Source organism: Bos mutus, chromosome 8 (genome assembly GCF_027580195.1).
Source record: "Bos mutus isolate GX-2022 chromosome 8, NWIPB_WYAK_1.1, whole genome shotgun sequence".
NCBI classification, from domain to species: domain Eukaryota; kingdom Metazoa; phylum Chordata; class Mammalia; order Artiodactyla; family Bovidae; genus Bos; species Bos mutus.
In genome coordinates, this window is record NC_091624.1 from 58,334,020 (window position 1) to 58,356,808 (window position 22,789).

Below are 22,789 nucleotides of genomic sequence, written 5' to 3' on the forward strand. Positions count from 1 at the left end.
TCGTAGATTCAGCTGTGCACAACACTGAGCATCCTTTCCCTTCCATAAGCCCAACCAGATGGTTTTTGGCAATTACACTTTCTAGTCTCTACCATGCCCTGGAAATGCATTTGTCAACATCACACATCTAAAAGTGGCCGATCAGCTTCCCCCCTGAAATGAGTGTTTCCTCCTGGGTTCCCCTTTAACACCCTGTGTTAAAGGTGCCCCAGTTTACCCACTCTCCCTCCATGAGCCTCAGTGCCCTCTGTGACTCCCTTTTTCTCTCCCTCCACCACAGACTGGAGTCACACCTGTCCATTCTGCCTTTTCAGTAATGTTCACGTTCTTCCGTCTTGCCTATTTTCACTACAGAAGTTAAGGCTCAGACCTCCTGTCTGGACTTTTCAATAACTTTCTTTGGTCTCATTTCATTGTCTTGTTTCTCCCCTGCAAAATGCAAAATCTGAGCCATCTATCACGCCATGTCCCTGTCTTCTTAGTGGATTCCTAGGATGGAGTTCAAACCACCTCAGAAATTTTCAGTGATTTCTTATAGGCTGTTGAATCAGACTCTTCAGCATGTGCTAAGCAGAAAAAGAACAAAACAGCTACAACAAAACCCAAATCTAAATACGTACTTTCAGAGAGGAGGGAATGCATTTAGCAGCAAGCTCTTCTAATAAGTAGTCAGATATTTTGGCAAGTTAGATATTTGGCAGCTCATTGAAGTTTTATTACCCAAGATGAAAATGTTCTAGAGTTGATTGTGGTGGTGGTGAATCTTTAAAGATCATTGAATTCTACACTTTAGCTGTATGAATGGAAGGTTATATGAATTATGTCTCAGTAAAATTGCTACTAAAAAATTTGCCATACTTTATAGGATTCTAGTTGGAGAAGGCAATGGCAACCCACTCCAGTACTCTTGCCTGGCAAATCCCATGGATGGAGGAGCCTGGTAGGCTGCAGTCCATAGGGTCGCTAAGAGTCGGACACGACTGAGCGACTTCACTTTCACTTTTCAGGAAATGGCAACCTACTCCATTATTCTTGCCTGGAGAATCCAAGGGACGGGGGAGTTTGGTGGGCTGCTGTCTCTGGGGTCGCACAGAGTCGGACACGAGCAGCGACTTAGCAGCAGCAGCAGTGGCATCTGTTATAGTACAATACAAACAGTAAGCAATGACTTAATCACCTTAGAAATATTTATTAAGAAAAATGATAAACATGATAAGGAAACATTTCCCACCTATATTCTTAACTGTGTAGAGTATCCAAAATATTGTAATAGTCATTTCATTTAGTATGTAGTATATTAACAGGCTTTTAAATAATCAATGGTGAGTATACTTGAGAAAGCTGTTTGTAGATCACAAGATAAGCAAGTGATTATAGGGTTAGCATTAAGCTAAAGCATTTGGATTTTCAAGCTGTGCCCCAACTCTGTGTATATGTAATGAAAGAGAAAAGGCTGCACCTAAGATGGTCAGTTTCTGGTTGTTTCATTTTTACTCAAACTACTATTATACAATGACAATGTTATATTAATGTATTACTAGGTCAATTTATAAGAAATCACCTATGAGTATATACTAATATAATTTGGACAAAATTTGTTGGATCTTGGGGTCTTAAACCAGGAGTTTAGTGAGTTTACACATTATCTTGGATTATGAGTCTCTTTCCCTTTAACTCTCACTTTTGTTTCTTGGAACAGTCCCATGGACTGTGTAGTAAGAGGAGAGACTCAGTTTAAATCAAGAGAATAATTAGTTTTACTTCCTCCTTTATTAGTCAAATGGTAAGAAGTCATCATATGTGCAAGCCTTCCTAAACCTTAGTAAATTGTACCAGTGTGCTTCTCTCTACTTTTACTTCCTCACGGAGCAAATGTAGTTTTAAGTCTGCCCTTTCCTTTTTCCTGCCCACTGATTTTTACGTTTCTAGGTGTGATCCTTTTGAGCAAAGAGTGTGTCATTGTCTCCTTTCAGGAAAAAGACATATTTCTGCATACAACTTACTAAAGAGTATGGAAAAAGGCCTTTCTTGTTCGAGACTCAGGTTGACCATTGCTGCTTTTGAAGAAGCCAGGGAGAGAAAAAAGCAGGAGGAAGGGGCCTGCTCCATTACTATTCTGCTGCATGTCTGTTACTGTCACTGGCTTGGACAGTGGAGAAACATATGGCCATTAGGCAAAGTAAATTAGAGGATACAATTTAAATTAATGAAACAAATCATAGGGCAACTCTTTAATGGACTGGGAAATTGTCTTGCCATCAGTTGGTGGAACCAGATGTTGCCACCTTTTCTTTGGGTGACACGAATGTCCAAGGTGCAGCAATGGGTTGCTTTGTTGCTGTTGTTCTTCAGTCACTCAGTAGTGTCTGACTCTTTGCGACCTATGAGTTGGCTCTTTGCATCAGGCGGCCAAAGTGTTGATGCTTTAGCTTCACCATCAGTCCTTCCAGTGAATATTCAGGGTTGATCTCCTTTAGGATCGAGTGACTTGATCTCCTTGCAGTCTCCAAGGGACTCTCAAGAGTCTTCCCCAGCACCACAGTTCAAAAGCATCAATTCTTCAGCGCTCAGCTTTCTTTATGGTCCGACTCTCACATCCATACATAACTACTGGAAAAACCATAGCTTGGACTAGACAGATCGGCAAAGTAATGTCTCTGGGCTTTCTAATATGCTGTCTAGGTTTGTCATAGTTTTTCTTCCAGGGACCAAGTGTCTTTTAATTTCATGGCTGTAGTCACCATCTGCAGTGATTTTGGAGCCCCCCAAAATAAAGTCTCTCACTGTTTCCATTGTTTCTCCACCTATTTGCCTTGAAGTAATGGGACCAAATGCCATGATAATTCATTTTCTGAATGTTGAGTTTTAAGCCAGCTTTTTCACTCTCCTCTTTCACTTTCATCAAGAGGCTCTTGAGTTCCTCTTCATTTTCTGCCATAAGTGTGGTGGTATCTGCATATCTGAGGTTATTGATATTTCTCCCAGCAGTCTTAATTCCAGCTTGTGCTTCCTCCAGCCCAGCTTTTCTCATGATGCACTCTGCATAGAAGTTAAATAAGCAGGGTGACAATATACAGCCTTGACGTCCTCCTTTCCCTATTCGGAACTAGTCCATTGTTCCATGTCTAGTTCTAACTGTTGCTTCTTGACCTGCATACAGGTTTTGGAGGAAGCAGGTAGGGTTGTCTGGTATTCCCATCTCTTTCAGAATTTTTCACAGTTTGTTGTGATCCACAGTCCAAGGCTTTAGCATAGTCAATGAAGCAGAAGTAGGTGTTTTTCTGAAATTCTCTAGCTTTTTCTGTTATTCAGCAGATGTTGGCAATTTGATTTCTGGTTCTTCTGCCTTTTCTCAATTCAGCTTGGACATCTGGGAGTTCTTGGTTCATGTACTGTTGAAGTCTAGCTTGGAGAATTTTGAGCATTACTTTGCTAGTGGGTGAGATGAGTGCAATTGTGCAGTAGTTTGAACATTCTTTGGCATTGCCCTTCTTTTGGATTACAATGCAAACTGACCTTTTCCAGTCCTGTGACCATTGCTGTTCACTTTGGAGTAATTCAAATCTAAAAGAGTGAGCATTTCGTGTTCCTGTCTTCAGAACTCCCTGAGCATTAACTGCAAAGATGGCACTTCTCCACTTTGTTGGTAAATGAGCCAGCTTTTTTAAAAAAGTGGAATCTTAAATTTGTTGTTGTTGTTGTTTTATGCTTCTTGGGGAATGGAGAACTCGAATGATTAATTTCTCTCTCCATGGTGTGGTTTTTGAGTCCTCCCAAGTAACCATTTGGAAATGATTAATTTTAAGTCTTTAGTGAAAGTGAAAGTGTTAGTCCCTCAATCATGTTAGTCCCTCTTTTCGACCTCTCGAACTGTAGCCCACCAGGCTCCTCTGTTCATGGAATTCTCTAGGCAAGAATACTGGAGTGGGTGGCCATTCCCTTCTGCAGGGTATCTTCCCAACCTGGAAATCAAACCCAGATCTCCTGCATTAGAGGCAGAGTCTTTACCATCTGAGCCACCAGGGAAGCCCTTAAGTCTTAAGCTGGGTGGTGTTCATGCTAATAATGGCACCCCCAGCAGGTACTATGGTTTTTGATCAACATCATCATCCCCGCCCCCCACCCAGAGAGAAATTTAAAATTGTGAATAGTGCATAGATTTGGCTCACTTTTATACATTTTAAAACATGTTCTTTTTCCTCAAGTTTAGTTTTCATTTTAATTAAATTTCAGATGATTCATGAACTTTTGAAAGTCTGTCCTTCCTTGGGAACCACACTCTACAGAAGTAAGCAGATTCACTAACTCTTGTTTTCCATAGTATAGTCTCTTCAGTATCCTTTCCTGGTTTTTTTGCTTACTAGGCAGACTTGGAACGTATAGAAGCCTTTCTCAGTATTCCTGGTGTCACTAATTGAAATGCTGCTGCTGCTGCTAAGTCACTTCAGTCGGGTCCAACTCTATGCGACCCCATAGACGGCAGCCCACCAGGCTCCCCCATCCCTGGGATTCTCCAGGCAAGAACACTGGAGTGGGTTGCCATTTCCTTCTCCTAATTGAAATACTGGAGTGATCCTAATTCAAAAACATGCAATCTGAATACCCATGTATCTTGTGAGACAGCCCAGATCATTGCTTCTCTTAATTGGAGCAATGCTCGCTCCCTCCAGCACCTTAATTCCCCTACCTCAAAAGATAATTAGTTTTAGAAGCTCAAAGTGAAGAACCACATGAGTCAAAGGAAAAAAATCTTGACATATTAACCTTGAAAGAAGGCTACTGTAGTTTTTAGTCAAGTCACTTGAATTAATATTTGAAAACATAGTGAAAATAATAGGTCAGTTTTTTTCCCCTGCCTCATGAGAAATATAATGAATGATTTTTAATGTTGTACCATATACAGAGAAGGAACATAATCATCAAGTCCAAAAGCTGAAGGGAGCCCTTGAGGCCTTCCAGGCATGTTCTCCTCCTCTATAGCTGAGTGAGCACATGAGGTTCACTGCTGACCATGTGGCCAGCCTGGGTGGACGCTCTTTCCACACACCTGCCTGTAGATCATCTCACGAGAAATATGAAATGAGGCAGAAAATGGCATTTCAGATCTGTCCTGGGCCTTTCCCTCCATTGCCGTTTTCATTTGTTGCTTTCCCTGAGGGAAGGCCACGTGAGCCATTCTATCCTGAGCAGGAATTTACTGGTTTGATGAGGCCTTCACAGTGCTTTCCAGAGCATGGTGTCTGGTCATTTTCCAACTCGTGCATTTTTAAAGTATGCAGTTTATGATTGAGTGTAACCTGAAAGTCTGGGCCACTTACATTCATGTTTTTTATGGCCTGAAGTAATCAATGCTAAACATCTGTGGGTAGGTATTCTGACTGGTTCCTACTTCTTAAAATGTTGTTATGATGATGACTTGGTATTTTTATGGTATCTTCACGCATCCAAATAATATTCCTTGAATTCCCAGTCTTCTCTAAAGAGGTGTGCATGTAGCAATATAAATAGAAGCCTATAAAGTATGTGTGTGTGTGTGTAACTTAAACCTTAAAAAGTCTCTCTCTCTTTTTTTTTTTTTTTTTACATAAGGAGCTTTATCTCACAGGAAATGAAATTATAGCCTCAGTATTGCAGTCTGGTCTGACTCATCCATTAGCGTAAAGACCTCAGTCATGGCTGTGTCCTTGCTTTTGTTGAAGTTCCAGAGAATGTAGGACAGAAGCAGAATTTTTCATTTCATGTGTATTGCCTACATCAGTGTGGCAAACCTTGTAAGTGTACAAAAGTGGCTATTGTTAGAGTGAGTAAGCATTTTAAACTGAACATACTTCTTTCTACCCAAATTTTTTTTTTTTTTTTTTTTTGCAGTCTTTATATTTTATTAACCATAGAAGATACTTTCTTAACGAGTCTAATAGAGACATTAACTGTGCAAAAGCTGATGAGATTTACAGTCTTAAATACAAGCACCAAGACAGAAAGGATATTGTGTCAGTTCAGTTCAGTTCAGTTCAGTTGCTCAGTCGTGTCCGACTCTTTGTGACCCCATGAATCGCAGCATGCCAGGACCCCCTGTCCATCACCAACTCTTGGAGTTCACCCAAACTCATGTCCATTGAGTTGGTGATGCCATCCAGCCATTCATCCTCTGTCGTCCCCTTCTCCTCCTTCCCCCAATTCCTCCCAGCATGAGAGTCTTTTCCAGTGCGTCAACTCTTCACTTGAGGTGGCCAAAGTACTGGAGTTTCAGCTTTAGCATCAGTCCTTCCAATGAACACCCAGGACTGATCTCCTTTAGAATGGACTGGTTGCATCTCCTTGCAGTCCAAGGGACTCACTCTCAAGAGTCTTCTCCAACAGCACAGCTCAAAAGCATCAATTCTTTGATGCTCAGCTTTCTTCACAGTCCAACTTTCATATCCATACATGACAACTGGAAAAACCATAGCCTTGACTAGATGGACCTTTGGTGGCAAAGTAATGTCTCTGCTTTTGAATACGCTATCTATGTTGGTCATAACTTTGCTTCCAAGGAGTAAGCGCCTTTTAATTTCATGGCTGCAGTCACCATCTGCAGTGATTTTGGAGCCCCCAAAAATAAAGTCTGACACTGTTTCCCCATCTATTTCCTATGAAGTGATGGGACCAGATACCATGATCTTAGTTTTCTGAATGGTGAGCTTTAAGCCAACTTTTTCACTCTCCTCTTTCACTTTCATCAAGAGGCTTTCTAGTTCCTCTCACTTTCTGCCTTAAGGGTGATGTCATCTGCATATCTAAAAGTCCATTAATTCTACACTTAAGAGGATCATTTCTTTATGTAAGCACAATCTCATTTATGAATTACACATGATATGTAGTTTAGGATCCATCTACATATATTATGCTTATAACTGCGTGCTGCTGCTGCTAAGTCGCTTCAGTCGTGTCCGACTCTGTGCGACCCCATGGACTGCAGCCTACCAGGTTCCTCCGTCCATGGGATTTTCCAGGCAAGAGTACTGGAGTGGGTTGCCATTGCCTTCTCCTTACCCAAATCTTTTCCTGTTCAGGCTTCTGTAACTAAGAATCTAGAGTGTTCATCCATCTAGTTACTTAGGCCAAAAATCTAGTCGGAGTTCTCTCTGTTTTATCTCCTTCCTTCACCACCCACTTTTCATCCAACTCCAGACTTAATCCTGAATTGTTCCACTTTTCTCCATCATGTCTGCTGCCATCCTAGTCTGAACTACCATTCTTTTGCTTGGATTACTGAAATACCCTACTTGCTTGTTCTTACACTCCATTCTTTACTTACCGTGTGTGTGTGTGTGTGTGTGTGTGTGCGTGCTCGTGCATGCACGTGTACTCACTTAGTGTCCAACTCTTTGCGACTCCATGGCCTGTAGCCTACCAGGCTCCTCTGTCCATAGAACTTTCCAGGAAAGAATACTGGAGTGGGTTGCCTCCTCCAGGGGAATCTTCCTGACCTAGGATCTAACCTGGATTTCTTGTATTTCCTGCATTGGCAGGCAGATTCTTTACAATTAGCACCACTTAGGAAGCCCTTACTTAGCATAAGTCAAACCATATCACTTCCCTGGTTAAAATTCTCCCAACTAGGGCTGGCTAGTGCACTTAGAATAAAATTCAGGCGTGTGTCCTGAAATACAGCACCCTGTGTGCCTTAGCCTCTGTATTTGTAGCTGACTCGCCAGTATTCTCTCCTCCCTCCTTCCCCAGTAACTAGTACACCTCGGCCACATTGACCCTCTTGTACCTCCAGTGTACTGGCCAAGCTTGTTCTCACCTTGACCTCTGTGTCAGCTGGTTTACTTCCTGGAATGGTGTTTCAGTGTTTGCTGCTCTAATTTTTTTTTTTTTTTATGTGTGTGTGAGTGGCTAGATCTTGAATATTCAGATATCAGCGTTAAATGTACCTTTTTAGAAAGGCTGTCCCTGACTTCCCAAATTAAAATCCCTCCCAAGTCACTCTGTACTTCATTTTTCTTTAATTCTTCAATGCACATCACCTGTCTCCATCAGATTTTTTTTTTTTTTTTAAATTCATCTTCCGTGTGTCATTTGCCAGTCACACTTGGGTGTTCTGTTTGTTAAAACAAGGACTGTGTATCTTGGATCCTGATGCCTATAAGACTGCATGGCATGCAGCTTACACCCAATAAAGTTGTGAATAAAGGATTCAAACTAAAAGTCTCTGAGTAATGTGACTTCAAATATTGAAATACTGGGGATGATTATCTCAGTTATTTTGGGGAATGGAGAATTAGGATCAGGGCCGAGACTAGAATAAGATGAATAAAGTACTTGCCTTGAATACAAAATTTAAAGCAGCTTCTCAGATATCAGTCTGGCACAGGGCAGCACTATGTTTTATTATAAATAAAGTATCCTTATTTAAATTTGTGTTACTTTGTTCATCATGGATTTGGGAGGATTAATTTCCACTTTGAAAAATACTGCATTAAACTATTCTCTCAATTATTTAGTTTTTGTCTTTTCCCCCAGCCCTGCCTGTAACAGACTGTTCTCTCATTTTCCCATTTGATTTTACACTGTAAATTATAGCTAGAATTTATTGAGTCCTTACTGTGTATCAGGCACTGTGCTTTTACTTGGATTAACTCACTGAAAACTCACAGTAAAGCAGTAGGTAGTGGTATTTACAGATGAGGAAATGGGCTTCTAGAGGCCAAGTACTTTCCCAAGGTCTCAGTGCTGTGAAGAGGAATCAGGATAGGCAGCTTATGTGGAATATATCATATGGATAGAAGCAGACTTCTGAGTAGATTGGGATCTCTCTACCTGGAGATAGGGTCAGATCCCATAGATTAAAAATTCAATCCTACAGAACTGTTCTTCACTTTAGATGTCAATCTCAAGACAAGGCTGCTTCTGATTGAAGGGCTAGAAATCAGATATTTCCAGGACCAACTCCCACCCCACCCCCCACCCCCGAGGTTGGGGTAATTTGCTTGAGCAGCTCACAGAACTCAGGAAAACATTTTTCTTACTAGCTTGTAGGTTTGTTATAAAAGAGTCTAACTCAGGACCAGCATCATGGAAGAAATGCATAGGGTAAAGTAAGTGGGAAAGGGCACAGAGCTTGCACATCCTCTCCAGAGTGTGTGTTCTCCCCAAATCTGAAAGCTCTCTGAACCCTGTCCTTTTGGGTTTTTATGGAGGTTTCATCATATAAGTATGAAGTGATTAAATCATCAGCCTTTGGTGTTTGTGGGTGCGTGCTCAGTTGCTCAGTCATTTCTGACTCTTTGTAACCCTGTGGACCGTAGCCTGCCAGGCTTCTCTGCCCATGGAATTTTCCAGGCAAAAATACTGGAGTGGGATATCATTTACTATTCCAAGGGATCTTCCTGACTCAGGGATCGAACCTGAGTATCTTGCGTCTCCTGCATTGACGGGCAGATTCTCTACCACTAGTGCCACCTGGAAGCTTCCTGATGGATTCAAAGGATTAGATCTGATAGACAAGAGTGTCTGAAGAACTATGGACGGAGGTTTGTGACATGGTACAGGAGTCAATGATCAAAACCATTCCCAAGAAAAAGAAATGCAAAAAGGCAAAATGGTTGTCTGAGGAGGACTTGAGAAGAGAAGTGAATGGCAAAGGAGAAAAGGAAAGATTTACCCATCTGAATGCAGAGTTCCAAAGAATAGCAAGGAGAGATAAGAAAGGCTTCCTCAGTAATCAATGCAAAGATATAGAGGAAAACAATAGAATGGGAAAGACTAGAGATACTTCAAGAAATTTAGAGATACCAAGGGGACATTTCATGCAAAGATGGGCTCAATAAAGGACAGAAATGATATGACCCTAACAGAAGCAGAGGTGGCAAGAATACACAGAAGAACTATACAAAAAAGATCTTCATGACCCAGATAACCATGATGGTGTGATCACTCACCTAGAGCCAGACATCCCGGAGGGCAAAGTCAAGTGGGCCTTTGGAAGCATCACTATGAACAAAGCTAGTGGAGGTGATAGAATTCCAGTTGAGCTATTTCAAATCCTGAAAGATGATGCTGTGAAAGTGCTGCACTCAATATGCCAGCAAATTTGGAAACCTTAGCAGTGGCCACAGGACTGGAAAAGGTCAGTTTTCATTCCAATCCCAAAGAAAGGCAATGCCAAAGAATGCTCAAACTACCACACAATTTTGCTCGTCTCGCATGCAAGCAAAGTAATGCTCAAAATTCTACAAGCTAGACCTCAACAGTACATGAATCAAGAACTCCCAGATGTTCAAGCTGGATTTAGAAAAAGCAGAAGAACCAGAAATCAAGTTGCCAACATACGTTGGATCATAGAAAAAGCAAGAAAGTTTCAGAAAAACATCTGCCGTTTTATTGACTATGCCAAAGCCTTTGACTTTTGATCACAACAAACTGTGGAAAATTCTTCAAGAGATGGGAATACTAGACCACCTTACCTGCCTTCTCCAAAACCTGTATACAGGTCAAGAAGCAACAGTTAGAACCTGACGTGGAACAACGGATTGGTTCCAAATAGGGAAAGGAGTACGTCAAGGCTGTATATTGTCACCCTGCTTATTTAACTTCTATGCAGAGTGCATCATGCAAAATGCTGGGCTGGATGAAGCACAACAGGAATCAAGATTGTTGGGAGAAATGTCAATAACCTTAGATATGCAGATACCACCACCCTTATGGCAGAAAACGAAGAGGAACTCAAGAGCCTCTTGATGAAAGTGAAAGAGGAGAGTGAAAAGGCTGGCTTAAAACTCAACATTCAAAAAACGAAGATCATGGCATTTGGTCCCATCGCTTCATGGGCAAATAGATGGGGAAACAATGGAAACAGTGAAAGAGTTTATTTTGGGGGGCTCCAAAATCCCTGCAGATGGTGACTGCAGCCATGAAATTAAAAGACACTTGGTTCTTGGGAGAAAAGCTGTGACCTACCTAGACAGCACAATAAAAAGCAGAGACATTACTTTTGCGACAGAGGTCTGTTTAGTCAAAGCTGTGGTTTTCCCAGTAGTCATATATGGAGGTGAGAGTTGGACCATAAAGAAAGCTGAGCGCAGAAGAATTGATGCATTTGAACTGTGATGTCAGAGACTCTTGAGAGACCCTGGGACTGCAAGGAGATCAAACTAGCCAATCCTAAAGGAAGTCAGTCCTTAACATTCATTGGAAGGGCTGATGCTGAAGGTGAAGCTCCAATACTTTCGCTACCTGATTCGAAGAACTGACTCATTGGAAAAGACCTTGATGCGGGGAAAGATTGAAGGCAGAAAAAGGGGGACAACAGAGGACAAGATGGTTGAATGGTATCACCGATGCAATGGACATGAGTTTGAGCAAGCTCTGGAAGTTGGTGAAGGAGAGGGAAGCCTGGAGTGCTGCAGTCCATGGGGTCACAAAGACTCGACTGAGGGACTGAACTGAACGGAGCCCTACCTGGCCTTTGGCGACTGGAGTCAAATTGTTGATCCCTTCTCCCTTCCCCACTGGTCAGGGGGTGAGACTAAAAGTTCTGCTTCTCTGTTGGAGGCTGGTTCCTGGGACCAGCAGAGCCATTCCTTAGGCTCTTTCCAAAAGTCACCTTATTAACATAACAAAAACACCCTTTTGCTCTCTTCCCTTAAGAAATTCCAAGGGTTTTAGGAGCCCTGTGCCAAAAACTGGGATGGAGACCAAATATATATTATAAAACTGTATATCAAAGATGTTGCTTTTTTAAAAAGTGAGGTAAAGAAAGGTCTGATGGATGTGTCAACTGATAATACATATAGGCTGGCCAGAGCCTTTACGTCTGTTTTCACCTAATTGCATTTTTTTGATGCCTTCCTTCAGGGATGTTTATCACAAAATTATTTATAAAACTGAAAAACTAGAAGTACTCAAAACGTGTTATGACAGGAGAATTGTTCAGTTATCACACATTCTTATGATGGCCTTTTAGACAATCATGAACTGTTTCTGAAGAATAATTAGTATCTTGGAATAATTAGCAAAATATGTTAAGTGAAAAATAACAGTATACAGGACTATTCCATTTTTAGTTTAGAAAATGAACAAAAAAAGGAACATTTGTGAAGTGAAAGTTGCTCAGTTGTGTCTGACTCTTTGTTACCCCATGAACTATACAGTCCATGGATTTCTCCAGGCCAGAATACTGGAGTGGGTAGCCTTTCCCTTCTCCAGGGGATCTTCCCAACCCAGGATCAAACCCAGGTCTCCCACATTGCAGGTGGATTCTTTACCAGCTGAGCCACAGGGGAAGCTCTTGCTCAGAAAAGGAGTCTGGAAAGAAATATACCACAATATTCAGATTTTAGGAACTTTGAAAACTCTCTTGTTTTTCTGAATTCTCTATAATAAATAATTGTAACTTTTTAAGTTGGAAAAATGTTTAATAAAAAGAAAGTTTACAAGGACTTAAGATCAAGAGCCCTGGACAAACAGGAGGCCTTGGTAGATTATAGTCCATCTTCTTCCTAATTAGTTTTCAACCAGAAAAATCCTTGAACAAGTCACTTTGCTTCCCTCCTCTGTAAAATAAGCGAGTTTGGAGCTTCTTAAAATTTTTCTCTGAAATATATCCAGAGGCAGAAGAGAGTGAACAAGCTCTCCTAGAGGAGAGGGCTGGGGGGCATGTTGGCTCAAAGAAACTTGAAAAAGTTTTAGCCTGAATATTTGTATAAACCTCCTGTTCTCCGAACTATACTATGTGCATACAAGCTAAGTTGCTTCAGTCGTGTCTGACCCTTCGCAACCCTATGGACTGTAGCCTGCCAGGCTCCTTAGTCCGTGGGGTTCTCCAGGCAAGAATACTGGAGTGGGTTACCATTTCCTTCTCCAGAGATCTTCCTGACCAAGGGATCGAATGCTTGTCTCTTACATCTCTAACATCATACTGATGTTAGTTTAAATTTTCTTAAATTAGTACGAAGTGTACATACCATAAAGTTCATCATTTTAAACTGTACATTTTAATGGTGTTTGGTATAGTCACAAAATGGTACAATCAACTGATGATAGTTTTTAATACATGGATGTTTACCATGAACATGGTCTGGTAAAATGGACATTCTAAGAAAATGCTCTTGTATCTTTGAGTAACCTTGGAAGCACCTTTTTCAGGAGGATTTTCTATTTTAAGAAGCCTGGACGTGAAAGTGAAAGTTTCTCAGTTGTGTCCGACTCTGAGACCCTGTGGACTGTAGCTGCCAGGCTCCTCTGTCCATGGGATTCTCTGGGCACGAATACTAGAGTGAGTTGCCATTTTCTCCTCCAGGGCATCTTCCCAACTGAAGGACTAGGTAATCTCCCTCTTCCAAAACATTTTCAATAAATTGCATTCTCAGTGCATTTTTGCCTGTCTTTTAAAAATAATGTGACTGGGTGAGTTTTTATTAACAGTTCTGGTTACTACTAACTTATTCATCTCTTCAGTTTCCATTTACAGTGGGTGATTTTCAATTCAGTTAATTTCCATGTTACATTTAAAAAACTATCCAGTACCTTATCCACTACCTTCTTCAGCCTTGCTGGGGATAAAGAGTTAAGTATTACCAGCCCTTGCTCTCCAACGACAGTCTTTAAGGAGAGGAAGTCATGGTGATTGTGGTATTAGAGCTGCTCAGTTTCACGAGCAGGCTTCCAGTATAAGTGGAGGAAAATGAGTGGGAGGCAGAATATGTGTATTTTAAAGTACATAAGCCAGAATGTGGACAGCACATGGATTGCATTTTGACTCAGTGTTATTAAATCACTTTTATCTCAGTGCTATTAAGTCTTTGCAGGTGTGGGTTGATGATGTGCTTGTGGGTAGAAAATTCCTCCTTGAAATTTCTAGTTCTGCTTTATCCAAGTTTATGTGGAAGTAGCCCAAGTTCAGCTTTGGTGGTGCTGAGATTCCATATTTTAAACTCTTGGCCTAAACCAATGGACCTTAAGTGCAGATACTTGGATTACAATTGAGCTCCATGAGACTTGGGTTTGTTCTTAGCAGCTCTTTGTCTGGGTGCTGGCCAATCAAGAGGGCAGGGCAGGGGCATTTGGCCTGAGCTTTCACATTAATTAAAGGCTTTAGATGTAGACTTCTGATGGTTTGACAATATCTCCAAATACAGTCATGAAAGGCACTGGAAGGATAAAATGGATATATTCACTGTACAACTTTAAATACCACAGTTTTTAGAGCTCTGTTTTGGCATTTCTTCTTTTTCCTGGGAGCCTAGAAAAAGTGGCAGTGGTGTGGGTCTCACTGCGCCTATGAGAGGCCCTGAGAAGGTCTGTTTTCTGACTTGTAGAATAAAAGAAACGAGCCCTGCAGCGCCTGCACGTGCAGCGGTCAGTGACTGTTTTCCAGGGGAAACGGAGCACAGCGTGTTCCTCAGACACTGACAGTGTAACTGACATTTTTAGGACACTGAGCAATTCTTGTGTATGTGTGGATTGTGCCTCACAGCCCTTTTGATAAAATGTAGCCCAGGAAGCCAACTAACACGAGAAAGAAGGAACCATTGAGTCCTTGATTGCTTTCAACTACAAGTGACAATTCATGAAACCATTAAGAAGGTAATATGTTATTGGATTTAGAACTGTCAGGGTATGGGATAAGAAAAACTGTCTTCTAAACAATAAGGCTCTATTGTAAAGTGATGAACCATAATGAAAAAGAATGTGTATATACATACATACATACATACATAACTGAATCACTTTGCTGTGCAGTAGACATTAACACATTATACGTCAGCTATACTTTAGTATAGCTAAAGTGTATTCTTGCCTGGAAAATCCCATGGACAGAGGAGCCTGGTAGGCTGTAGTCCATGGGGTCGCTTAGAGTTGGACACGACTGAGTGGCTTCACTTTCACTCTTCACTTTCATGCATCGGAGAAGGAAATGGCAACCCACTCCAGTGTTCTTGCCTGGAGAATCCCAGGGACGGGGGAGCCTGGTGGGCTGCCGTCCTTGGGGTCGCATGGAGTCGGACATGACTGAAGCGACTTAGCAGCAACAGCAGCATACTTTAGTAAAGGCTTCCCCGGTAGTTCAGTGGTAAGGAATATGCCTGCCAATGCAGGAGTCGGGATTCGATCCCTGGGTCGAGAAGCTCCCCTGTGGACAAAGAAGGACATGACAACCCACTCCAGTATTCTTGCCTGGGAAATCCCATGGACAGAGGAGCCTGGCAGGCTATAGTCCATGGGGTCGCAAAAGATTCAAACACGACCTAGCGACCAAACAGTAAGGCATATTAATACTTCAGTAAATTAAATTTTAAAAGATTATGCTGAGCAAGAAGCCCCAAGAAAGAAAAACTGGGTTGCTTTTAGAATTGGATGGAACTGACTGCAGACTGCATCTTGAGAATGGGCAGAGTAGTCAGTGTAAAGGTATAGAGGCTTAGTATGAGTAGGATACATAGAGTGAATATGGATTTGTGGCAGCAGCTGTATACAGGAATACTCTTGTGTTGAAAAGATCTTGGCAAAACCTAAAGTATCAGATTGTGTATTAGAGAGAGTCTGTACATCGAACATGCTGTATTCTAATACCTTACAAAGTGATGCAGTCCACAGTAGGATATTAAATTTATATATTATGTTTGTCCTGATGGAAAGACATGTGAAATGAACTGGGATTGCTCTCGTGCCTTATCCTGATCCAATGGGTAGGGAAGAAAAACAGTATCCCTCAAAACCAATTGTACTTGTTAGATGAAGTGGGCTTTTTAAAAAGCATGATTCTTTTTTTCTGGACATACCGTGCAGCTTGTGGGATCTTCATTCCCTGACCAGGGATTGAAACATGTCCCCTGCATTGGAAGTGCAGAATTTTAACCACTGGACTGCCAGGGAAGTCCATAGCATTGTTCTTAAATAGTCTTATTTCTGGGTATTTAGATGGGCTGAGATAAGAAAAGGCGTAGTACTCGACAAAAGGTGCAAATAACTTTTGGTGAAAATTATCAGCCACATTTATAGAGACTAATGAAGATGAAAAGTAAAATTTTTCTAGACTCACATCCTTCCTTGTATATCTTGATATACTTGTTATTATATAATATGATTGGAGATATATTCAAATTAGCAAAGATGGAACTCCTACCCCCAGATTTAATGTAAGGGCTCCTTGCTAGATTTTATTTCATCAGTGGCTTTGGAAACAGTAGATTTGTATTTCTTGAGGTAGGTCAAAAGTTGCTTCTGCTCAGTACTGTGAAAAGAGATTAGACAGCACCGGATTCACAGACCAACCTACTAGTAGAAGTGTGCTTTCGTTCATTCAGAGATAAAGAATTATGAAGTCTCTCATTGTGCTTTCCATGTGGCCTTAGGAAACAAAGTCATTTTTATAATCTGGAACAGCTGGGTGTTTTTATTTGTTTGCTTTTAAACAGATTTTAGAAATTCTAATCCAGAATAGATTTTTAAAATGTCTGTTTCAAACCCCAAGAATATTGTGTAAGTTTATGAAAATAGGAGAAAAACATGAAATTTGGTTTACACATTTGTGAAGAATAGTTCATTTGTCTCCCATGATAGAACTCTTCCTGGAACAAAGAAGCTGAGTTTTTTGCTTGGTTGATGCTTTATTCCATAGTACAGAATAATACTTTATTTGACTACTTTTATCATTGTACCTGTAGCATTTGCATTACATAGATTTTCTCTTAAGTGAAGCGCTGTATTCGCTTTTAATTTGCAGCAGTTATACAATAGCATCAAAGCGTGCTGCTGCTAAGTCTCTTCAGTCATGTCCGACTCTGTGCGACCCTATAGATGTCAGCCCATCAGGCTCCCCCATCCCTGGGATTCTCCAGACAAGAACACTGGAGTGGGTTGCCATTTCCTTCTCTAATGCATGAAAGTGGAAAGTGAAAGTGAAGTCACTCAGTCGTGTCCGACTCTTATCGACCCCATGGACTGCAGCCTACCAGGCTCCTCCATCCATGGGATTTTCCAGGCAAGAGTACTGAAGTGGGTTGCCATTGCTTTCTCCGATCAAAGCATGAGTATTAAATTTGTATGTGAAATTTACCTGGGAGGGATGGCCAGTCTTGGAAGATGACACCAAGATTCAAAATACTATTAATTGAAGTAATATTTGGAAATTCAGAATTTGGTTAGATGGATGAAAGTTGAATGTAGTCAGGACCACGTGGAGACATTTTTGGACTGCAGGCAGTAGAAGTTAATTATCTTGGATTTGCACAGCCGTGATTATGAAAGTATCGCCAAATCCAGGCTGGGCAGGTGCAGGCTGGGCTCGAGCCCTTGTGCTGGCACTTACCAGCCTTGTCATCTTTGCCCGGACGCTTCACCTCTCCAAGGCCTTTTCTTTTCCATGGAATGAGGGAAAAGTCATCTATCTCAGAGTTTTGAGAGGATAGTGTCAGTCTATTTCACAGTGGCAGAATTTAAAGGGTTGAACACGGATTTATTCTTTATATTTTTTTATTGGAATATAATTGCTTTACAATATTGTATTAGTTTTTGCTGTACAACGAAGTGAATCGGCTGTTAAATATATGTATACATACATCTCCCCCTTCTTGAACCTCCCTGCCTGCCCATCTCACCTCTCTAGGTCATCACAGAGCACCAAGCTGAACTCCCTGTGCTGTACAGCAGCTTCCCACCAGCTAGCTATTTACACATGATATTGTCTATGTGTCAGCGCTACTCTCCCGATTCATTTCACCCTCCCCCTCCCCTTCTGTGTCCACATGCCTTGAACACAAATTTCTTTAGTTTCCTTTACAAGAGACAGGATATTCAGGGAGTGGAGACCACCATTTGCCCTGTCAGATTAGAGATTAGTCTTGAAGTATGTGTTGCTGGGGGGCAGGTGGGCTCAAGTGTACATGCTCTGGAGGACAAGTACTAGATTTATTAGCACATTTGAAGATGAATTGGGAGCCCTGGATTCTAGTTTGGGCTCTATCATCATGATTGGCTTCCAGAAGAGTGTTAAAAGAGTGAATTAGCGACTAGAAAAAAGGAAGTACTTTGTAAACAAGAGAGCACCTTATAAATAAGATTTATAGAGAAAGAGCAGAAGAAGAAAAGGCACCCCCCCTTCCCTTGCCTTCTTATTTGTTCATTTATTAAGCTGCCCCTGCTCTCCATTGGGTATTTACACATGTCAGGGTCTCAGCAGGAAACAAATGGTCCACTCCAGCTAGGTGACTGAGCAGAGTTTTGTTCAGGGACTGTTTACAAGGTATTAATCCAGTGTAGGCAACCAGTAAGAGCTAATGAGTGCAGTAACCAGGGGCCAGCAAGGCAAGGGAGCAGGTACAGGAGCCCAGAGAGGGCCACCTGGCAGGAGCTGTAGACTCTTGAAGGGGACACAGCGTATCTGTGGGGCCCTTATAGGAAGCAAACTGGGGAAATAGATGCCCCTTTCTCATCCTCCTGCTCTGTGGTCTCTTCCTGGTGTCTCCTATGGATTAAACCCAAGAAGACTTAAGCCAAGAGAGCTGTTAATGTGAAAACCTTCCCAGCCAGCCTCCTGGGGCACCAAGCAAGATGATATAATGGAGAGAGAGGATCCCAGGGTGTGTCCGGGGCAACAGGAAAATATCTTAACCTTGGAGTTAGGTTTTGGATTCTTTTCTCCTTTCCTCTTTCCCCATTCCATTCATTCATGTGTCCTGTGTTCCACCTGTATTTGGAGTCTTCATTAGCCCTGGAGCTTAGTGTAGATCCCAAGAACGGCCAGGTGTTGACTGCTCTTGCCCAACATGACTTAATTGAAAACAGCCAGCATGGTTTAGATGTCTTCTCTTTACTTTCTTGATTTTATTTGGGTGTGGGGGGAGTATATAAAAGCCTTCAGCTAGGAGAAAGCGGCCTCTTGCCTGACTCTCTTTCCTTTTCTTTTCATGTCGTTCAGTTCAGTTCAGTTCAGTCGCTCAGTCGTGTCCAACTCTTTGCGACCCCATGAACTCCAGCACGCCAGGCCTCCCTGTCCATCACTAACTCCTGGAGTTCACTCAGACTCACGTCCATTGAGTTGGTGATGCCATCCAGCCATCTCATCTTCTGTTGTCCCCTTCTCCTGCCCCCAGTCCCTCCCAGCATCAGAGCCTTTTCCAGTGAGTCAACTCTTCGCATGAGGTGGCCAAAGAATTGGAGTTTCAGCTTTAGCATCAGTTCTCCCAAAGAACACCCAGGACTGATCTCCTTTAGAATGGACTGGTTGGATCTCTTTGCAGTCCAAGGGACTCTCAAGAGTCTTCTCCAACACCACAGTTCAAAAGCATCAATTCTTCGCACTCAGCCTTCTTCACAGTCCAACTCTCACATCCATACATGACCACTGGAAAAACCATAGCCTTGACTAGACGGACCTTTGTTGGCAAAGTAATGTCTCTGCTTTTGAATATGCCATCTAAGTTGGTCCTAACTTTCCTTCCAAGGAGTAAGCGTCTTTTAATTTCATGGCTGCAGTCACCATCTGCAGTGATTTTGGAGCCCCAAAAATAAAGTCTGACACTGTTTCCACTGTTTCCCCATCTATTTCCCATGAAATAGATCTATGCCATGACCTTAGTTTTCTGAATGTTGAGCTTTAAGCCAACTTTTTCACTCTGCTCTCACTTTCATCAAGAGGCTTTTTAGTTCCTCTTCACTTTTTGCCATAAGGGTGGTATCATCTGCATATCTGAGGTTATTGATATTTCTCCCGGCAATCTTGATTCCAGCTTGTGCTTCTTCCAGTCCAGCGTTTCTCATGATGTACTCTGCATATAAGTTAAATAAGCAGGGTGACAATATACATCCTTGACGTACTCCTTTTCCTATTTGGAACCAGCCTATTGTTCCATGTCCAATTATAACTGTTGCTTTCTGACCTGCAAATAGGTTTCTCAAGAGGCAGGTCAGGTAACCTCACATGTTAAGGTTTCTTTCTGTTTTTGGTGTGGAAGAAACTGGCAGAGGTTCTGATTCGACGATTATGTCTTTAGTTGGGCCCTCAGAGCAAGGATAAGGATATCTGGGATAAGGATAATAAACAGAGAAGCAATTTGGATCTTTTTCTTCCATACTTTGAATTGCTCAGAAAAGTAAAGATACTGATTTCTTCCTATAAATTGTTGATTGCTAATGATAAACAATTTCCTAGCTTTATTTCCATTGGGGATACTTCTCTTTAGATATTACCCCCCCACCCCACCCCCACGGTAGTATTCATGGATGGAATTATATGTTCATTTTTAACTCCTTGCATTAATCTTGTTAAAATGTGTTGATCGCATTCATATTGCTATGAATATGTTTTTCATATACTTTATACTTCAAGGAATTCTGAATCACTTTATTAAAATCATATGAAAATGATAAAGGAAGTGTTAACTTAATATTTCAAGAAATTCCAGATCACTTTATTAAAGGTCATATGAAAAGGATTAAGAATTGGCGACCACAGGACTATGGGGCTAGAAGTCATCTTTGTAATTATGTGAGGCTTCTGTGTTTACCAAGACATCTGTAGTCGTTTAAGAATGCTTCTATGAAAACTGTAATACTTATTTGAATTTTTCATGATTGTTTATAAAGATAGTAATGAAATCCAACCACCAGAAAAACCAAACAAAATTAGGACAGATGTCGTATTGCTAGTTTTCAGTTCTCCTTTTCCACCTTTTTTTTTTTTAATGTCTTGTTGATAGGAAATGGCAGCAAGGGTACTACAATCATCTTGAGTATTATTATTATATTCTGCTTTGCTTACTATCCTAAAAACTTTTATTTTTCTCCCCACATCGTTAGGGGAGGACATTTATTATTTTGAAAATTTCAAGGAGATTTGAAAGTGAGTGAGAGATATTCAGAAATGAAGTTGCACGCCCACCAAAACAACTTACGTTTTAAAAAATGAAGTTTTTAGGTTTAAGTTTCAGATTCACCGTAGAAGAAATGTGTTGTCATTCAGTGAAATGATATCATCTTTCTGTCTTTCCTCCTCCCCAATGGGCATTGTAGCTTTGTTATGAATTCTCTGTAGGCTCATGGTGACCAAAAAAGAATACTGAAAAAGGGGAAAATGAGAACACAGAAGAAAAAAATTCAGTAACAGTGAATTTCTGTGTCATAGTTAAGAGTGGGCAGAAAGAAGGAGAGTTCCTGTATCTTTCCTGAATTGAGTGATTCCTTGACATAACTCAGCCAAGCAAACCCCCTGGAAATAAATACAGTTGCTACTTGCTATCCTGAAGGATCTGGATTCTTACCTGGATACTGTGCTCTCCATATACCCCATTTTAAAGTAAGAGAAAGTGTCTAGAAATTTTCCTGCATGTTGTCTTACTGATGTCTGAACTGCATTTGTATGAGTGCATTGTCATCTCCAGATCCAGATCCTGGCTAAACATCCCAGTCTGCTGAAAGCATTTCAGACATACTGCAGGGAAGAGAGCTTTATCAACTGTTTATTCTGTTCAAACCATGCTGCTTTCATTGTGTTTCTTATAAGATGCATGGTTACAAATCACTATCAAAATTCCATGCTGAGTGGCTTCCAAAAAGGTGACAGTTGTTTATTTATTTTTTTAAACTCTGCCTCTGAGCTGGAGTCTCACTCCTGTCATCTTGCTGAGTGTTCACCCTCGGTGGCACTTCCCCCTCTGGTAATGCTGCTGTCCTGTGATGCTCCTCTCAGCAGGCCCTCAGGATGCCACATCCAAGGCCTGTTCCTGTTAATAGTGTAGTTGTCTGGAAGACTGTGAGCAGGTCTCATGGTCTGATGAGCTGCTGTCGTTTCTCTTGCAGGGACAGGAGAGAGTGGCAAGAGTACATTTATCAAGCAGATGAGAATCATCCATGGGTCGGGCTACTCTGATGAAGACAAAAGGGGCTTCACCAAGCTGGTGTATCAGAACATCTTCACGGCCATGCAGGCTATGATCAGAGCCATGGACACGCTCAAGATCCCCTACAAGTACGAGCACAATAAGGTAGGCGTGGCTCCTCCTGAGAACGGCTGGCAGAGCCATCCCAGGGCGAATGGTCTCTTCACATGTCTGGGATGCACACTGTCTTTTTTAAATGGGCATTTTCCATCTCATCCTAAAATGGGGTTTTTAATAGCTCAGCACAATTGTTTATAAGTGTTTTTTCCTCCTTAAGTCTTTATAAAGTCACAGCTATAAAAGATTGGAGTTGTATTCTTAGTGATATCAGTGAAGGACATGTCTGGATATTTGACAGTAGGTGTATGGATGTTTAAAATGTGGGGGCGTATGTTACATTAAGAAGAGAGTTTTATCAGTTCAAGACAAATTGACCCAAGTGAGGGGATTCAAATGAGAAGTGGTGGCCTTGCCTCAGCCTCCCACTCTTTGTGCTTCCTTGAACAAAGAACAAAACAGCTTCAGACCATTCTGTCCAGTTTAATTTTGGATTTCGTGACTTCCTTTCAGTAGTACCACAGGCTTAATTTTATTTCAAAATAAGCCCATCTGTCACTTCCAGTAACCTTTCAAACACGTTTCCCTGCAGTTGTGTTAAAATAATGGAAAGTTCTAAAACCACTTGAGAAAGGGTTAGGGGAAAAAAATCTAAATTTTCAGCTTTTTAAAAACCAAGCAAACTTTCCCAATATTCAGCATTATTTCTTAATTGAAATAGAAAGCCAGATTTTTTTCTTCAGGTGAAAACAAATGCTGTCATTGCTTACCCTCCAAATATTATAACTACATGATCCCTAACAAGTTTGGTGCATCTGAGGGTGTCCTCAGGTTTGAGTTTATGCTGGGAGTGTATGAGGGAAGCAGAA

The 22,789-nt window shown here is 41.3% G+C and overlaps 1 protein-coding gene across 2 annotated transcripts in view; it reads left to right on the plus strand.

The window, feature by feature from the left end:
- The window catches only part of LOC102287414 (guanine nucleotide-binding protein G(q) subunit alpha), a 316,088-nt gene that overhangs the window by 83,870 nt on the left and 209,429 nt on the right, over positions 1-22,789 (plus strand). For both annotated transcript variants that reach the window (XM_005892987.3, XM_070375738.1), the window contains exon 2: positions 21,784-21,968. In XM_005892987.3, the coding sequence (XP_005893049.1) occupies positions 21,784-21,968 (185 nt within the window). The remainder of the gene's footprint in view (positions 1-21,783; positions 21,969-22,789) is intronic.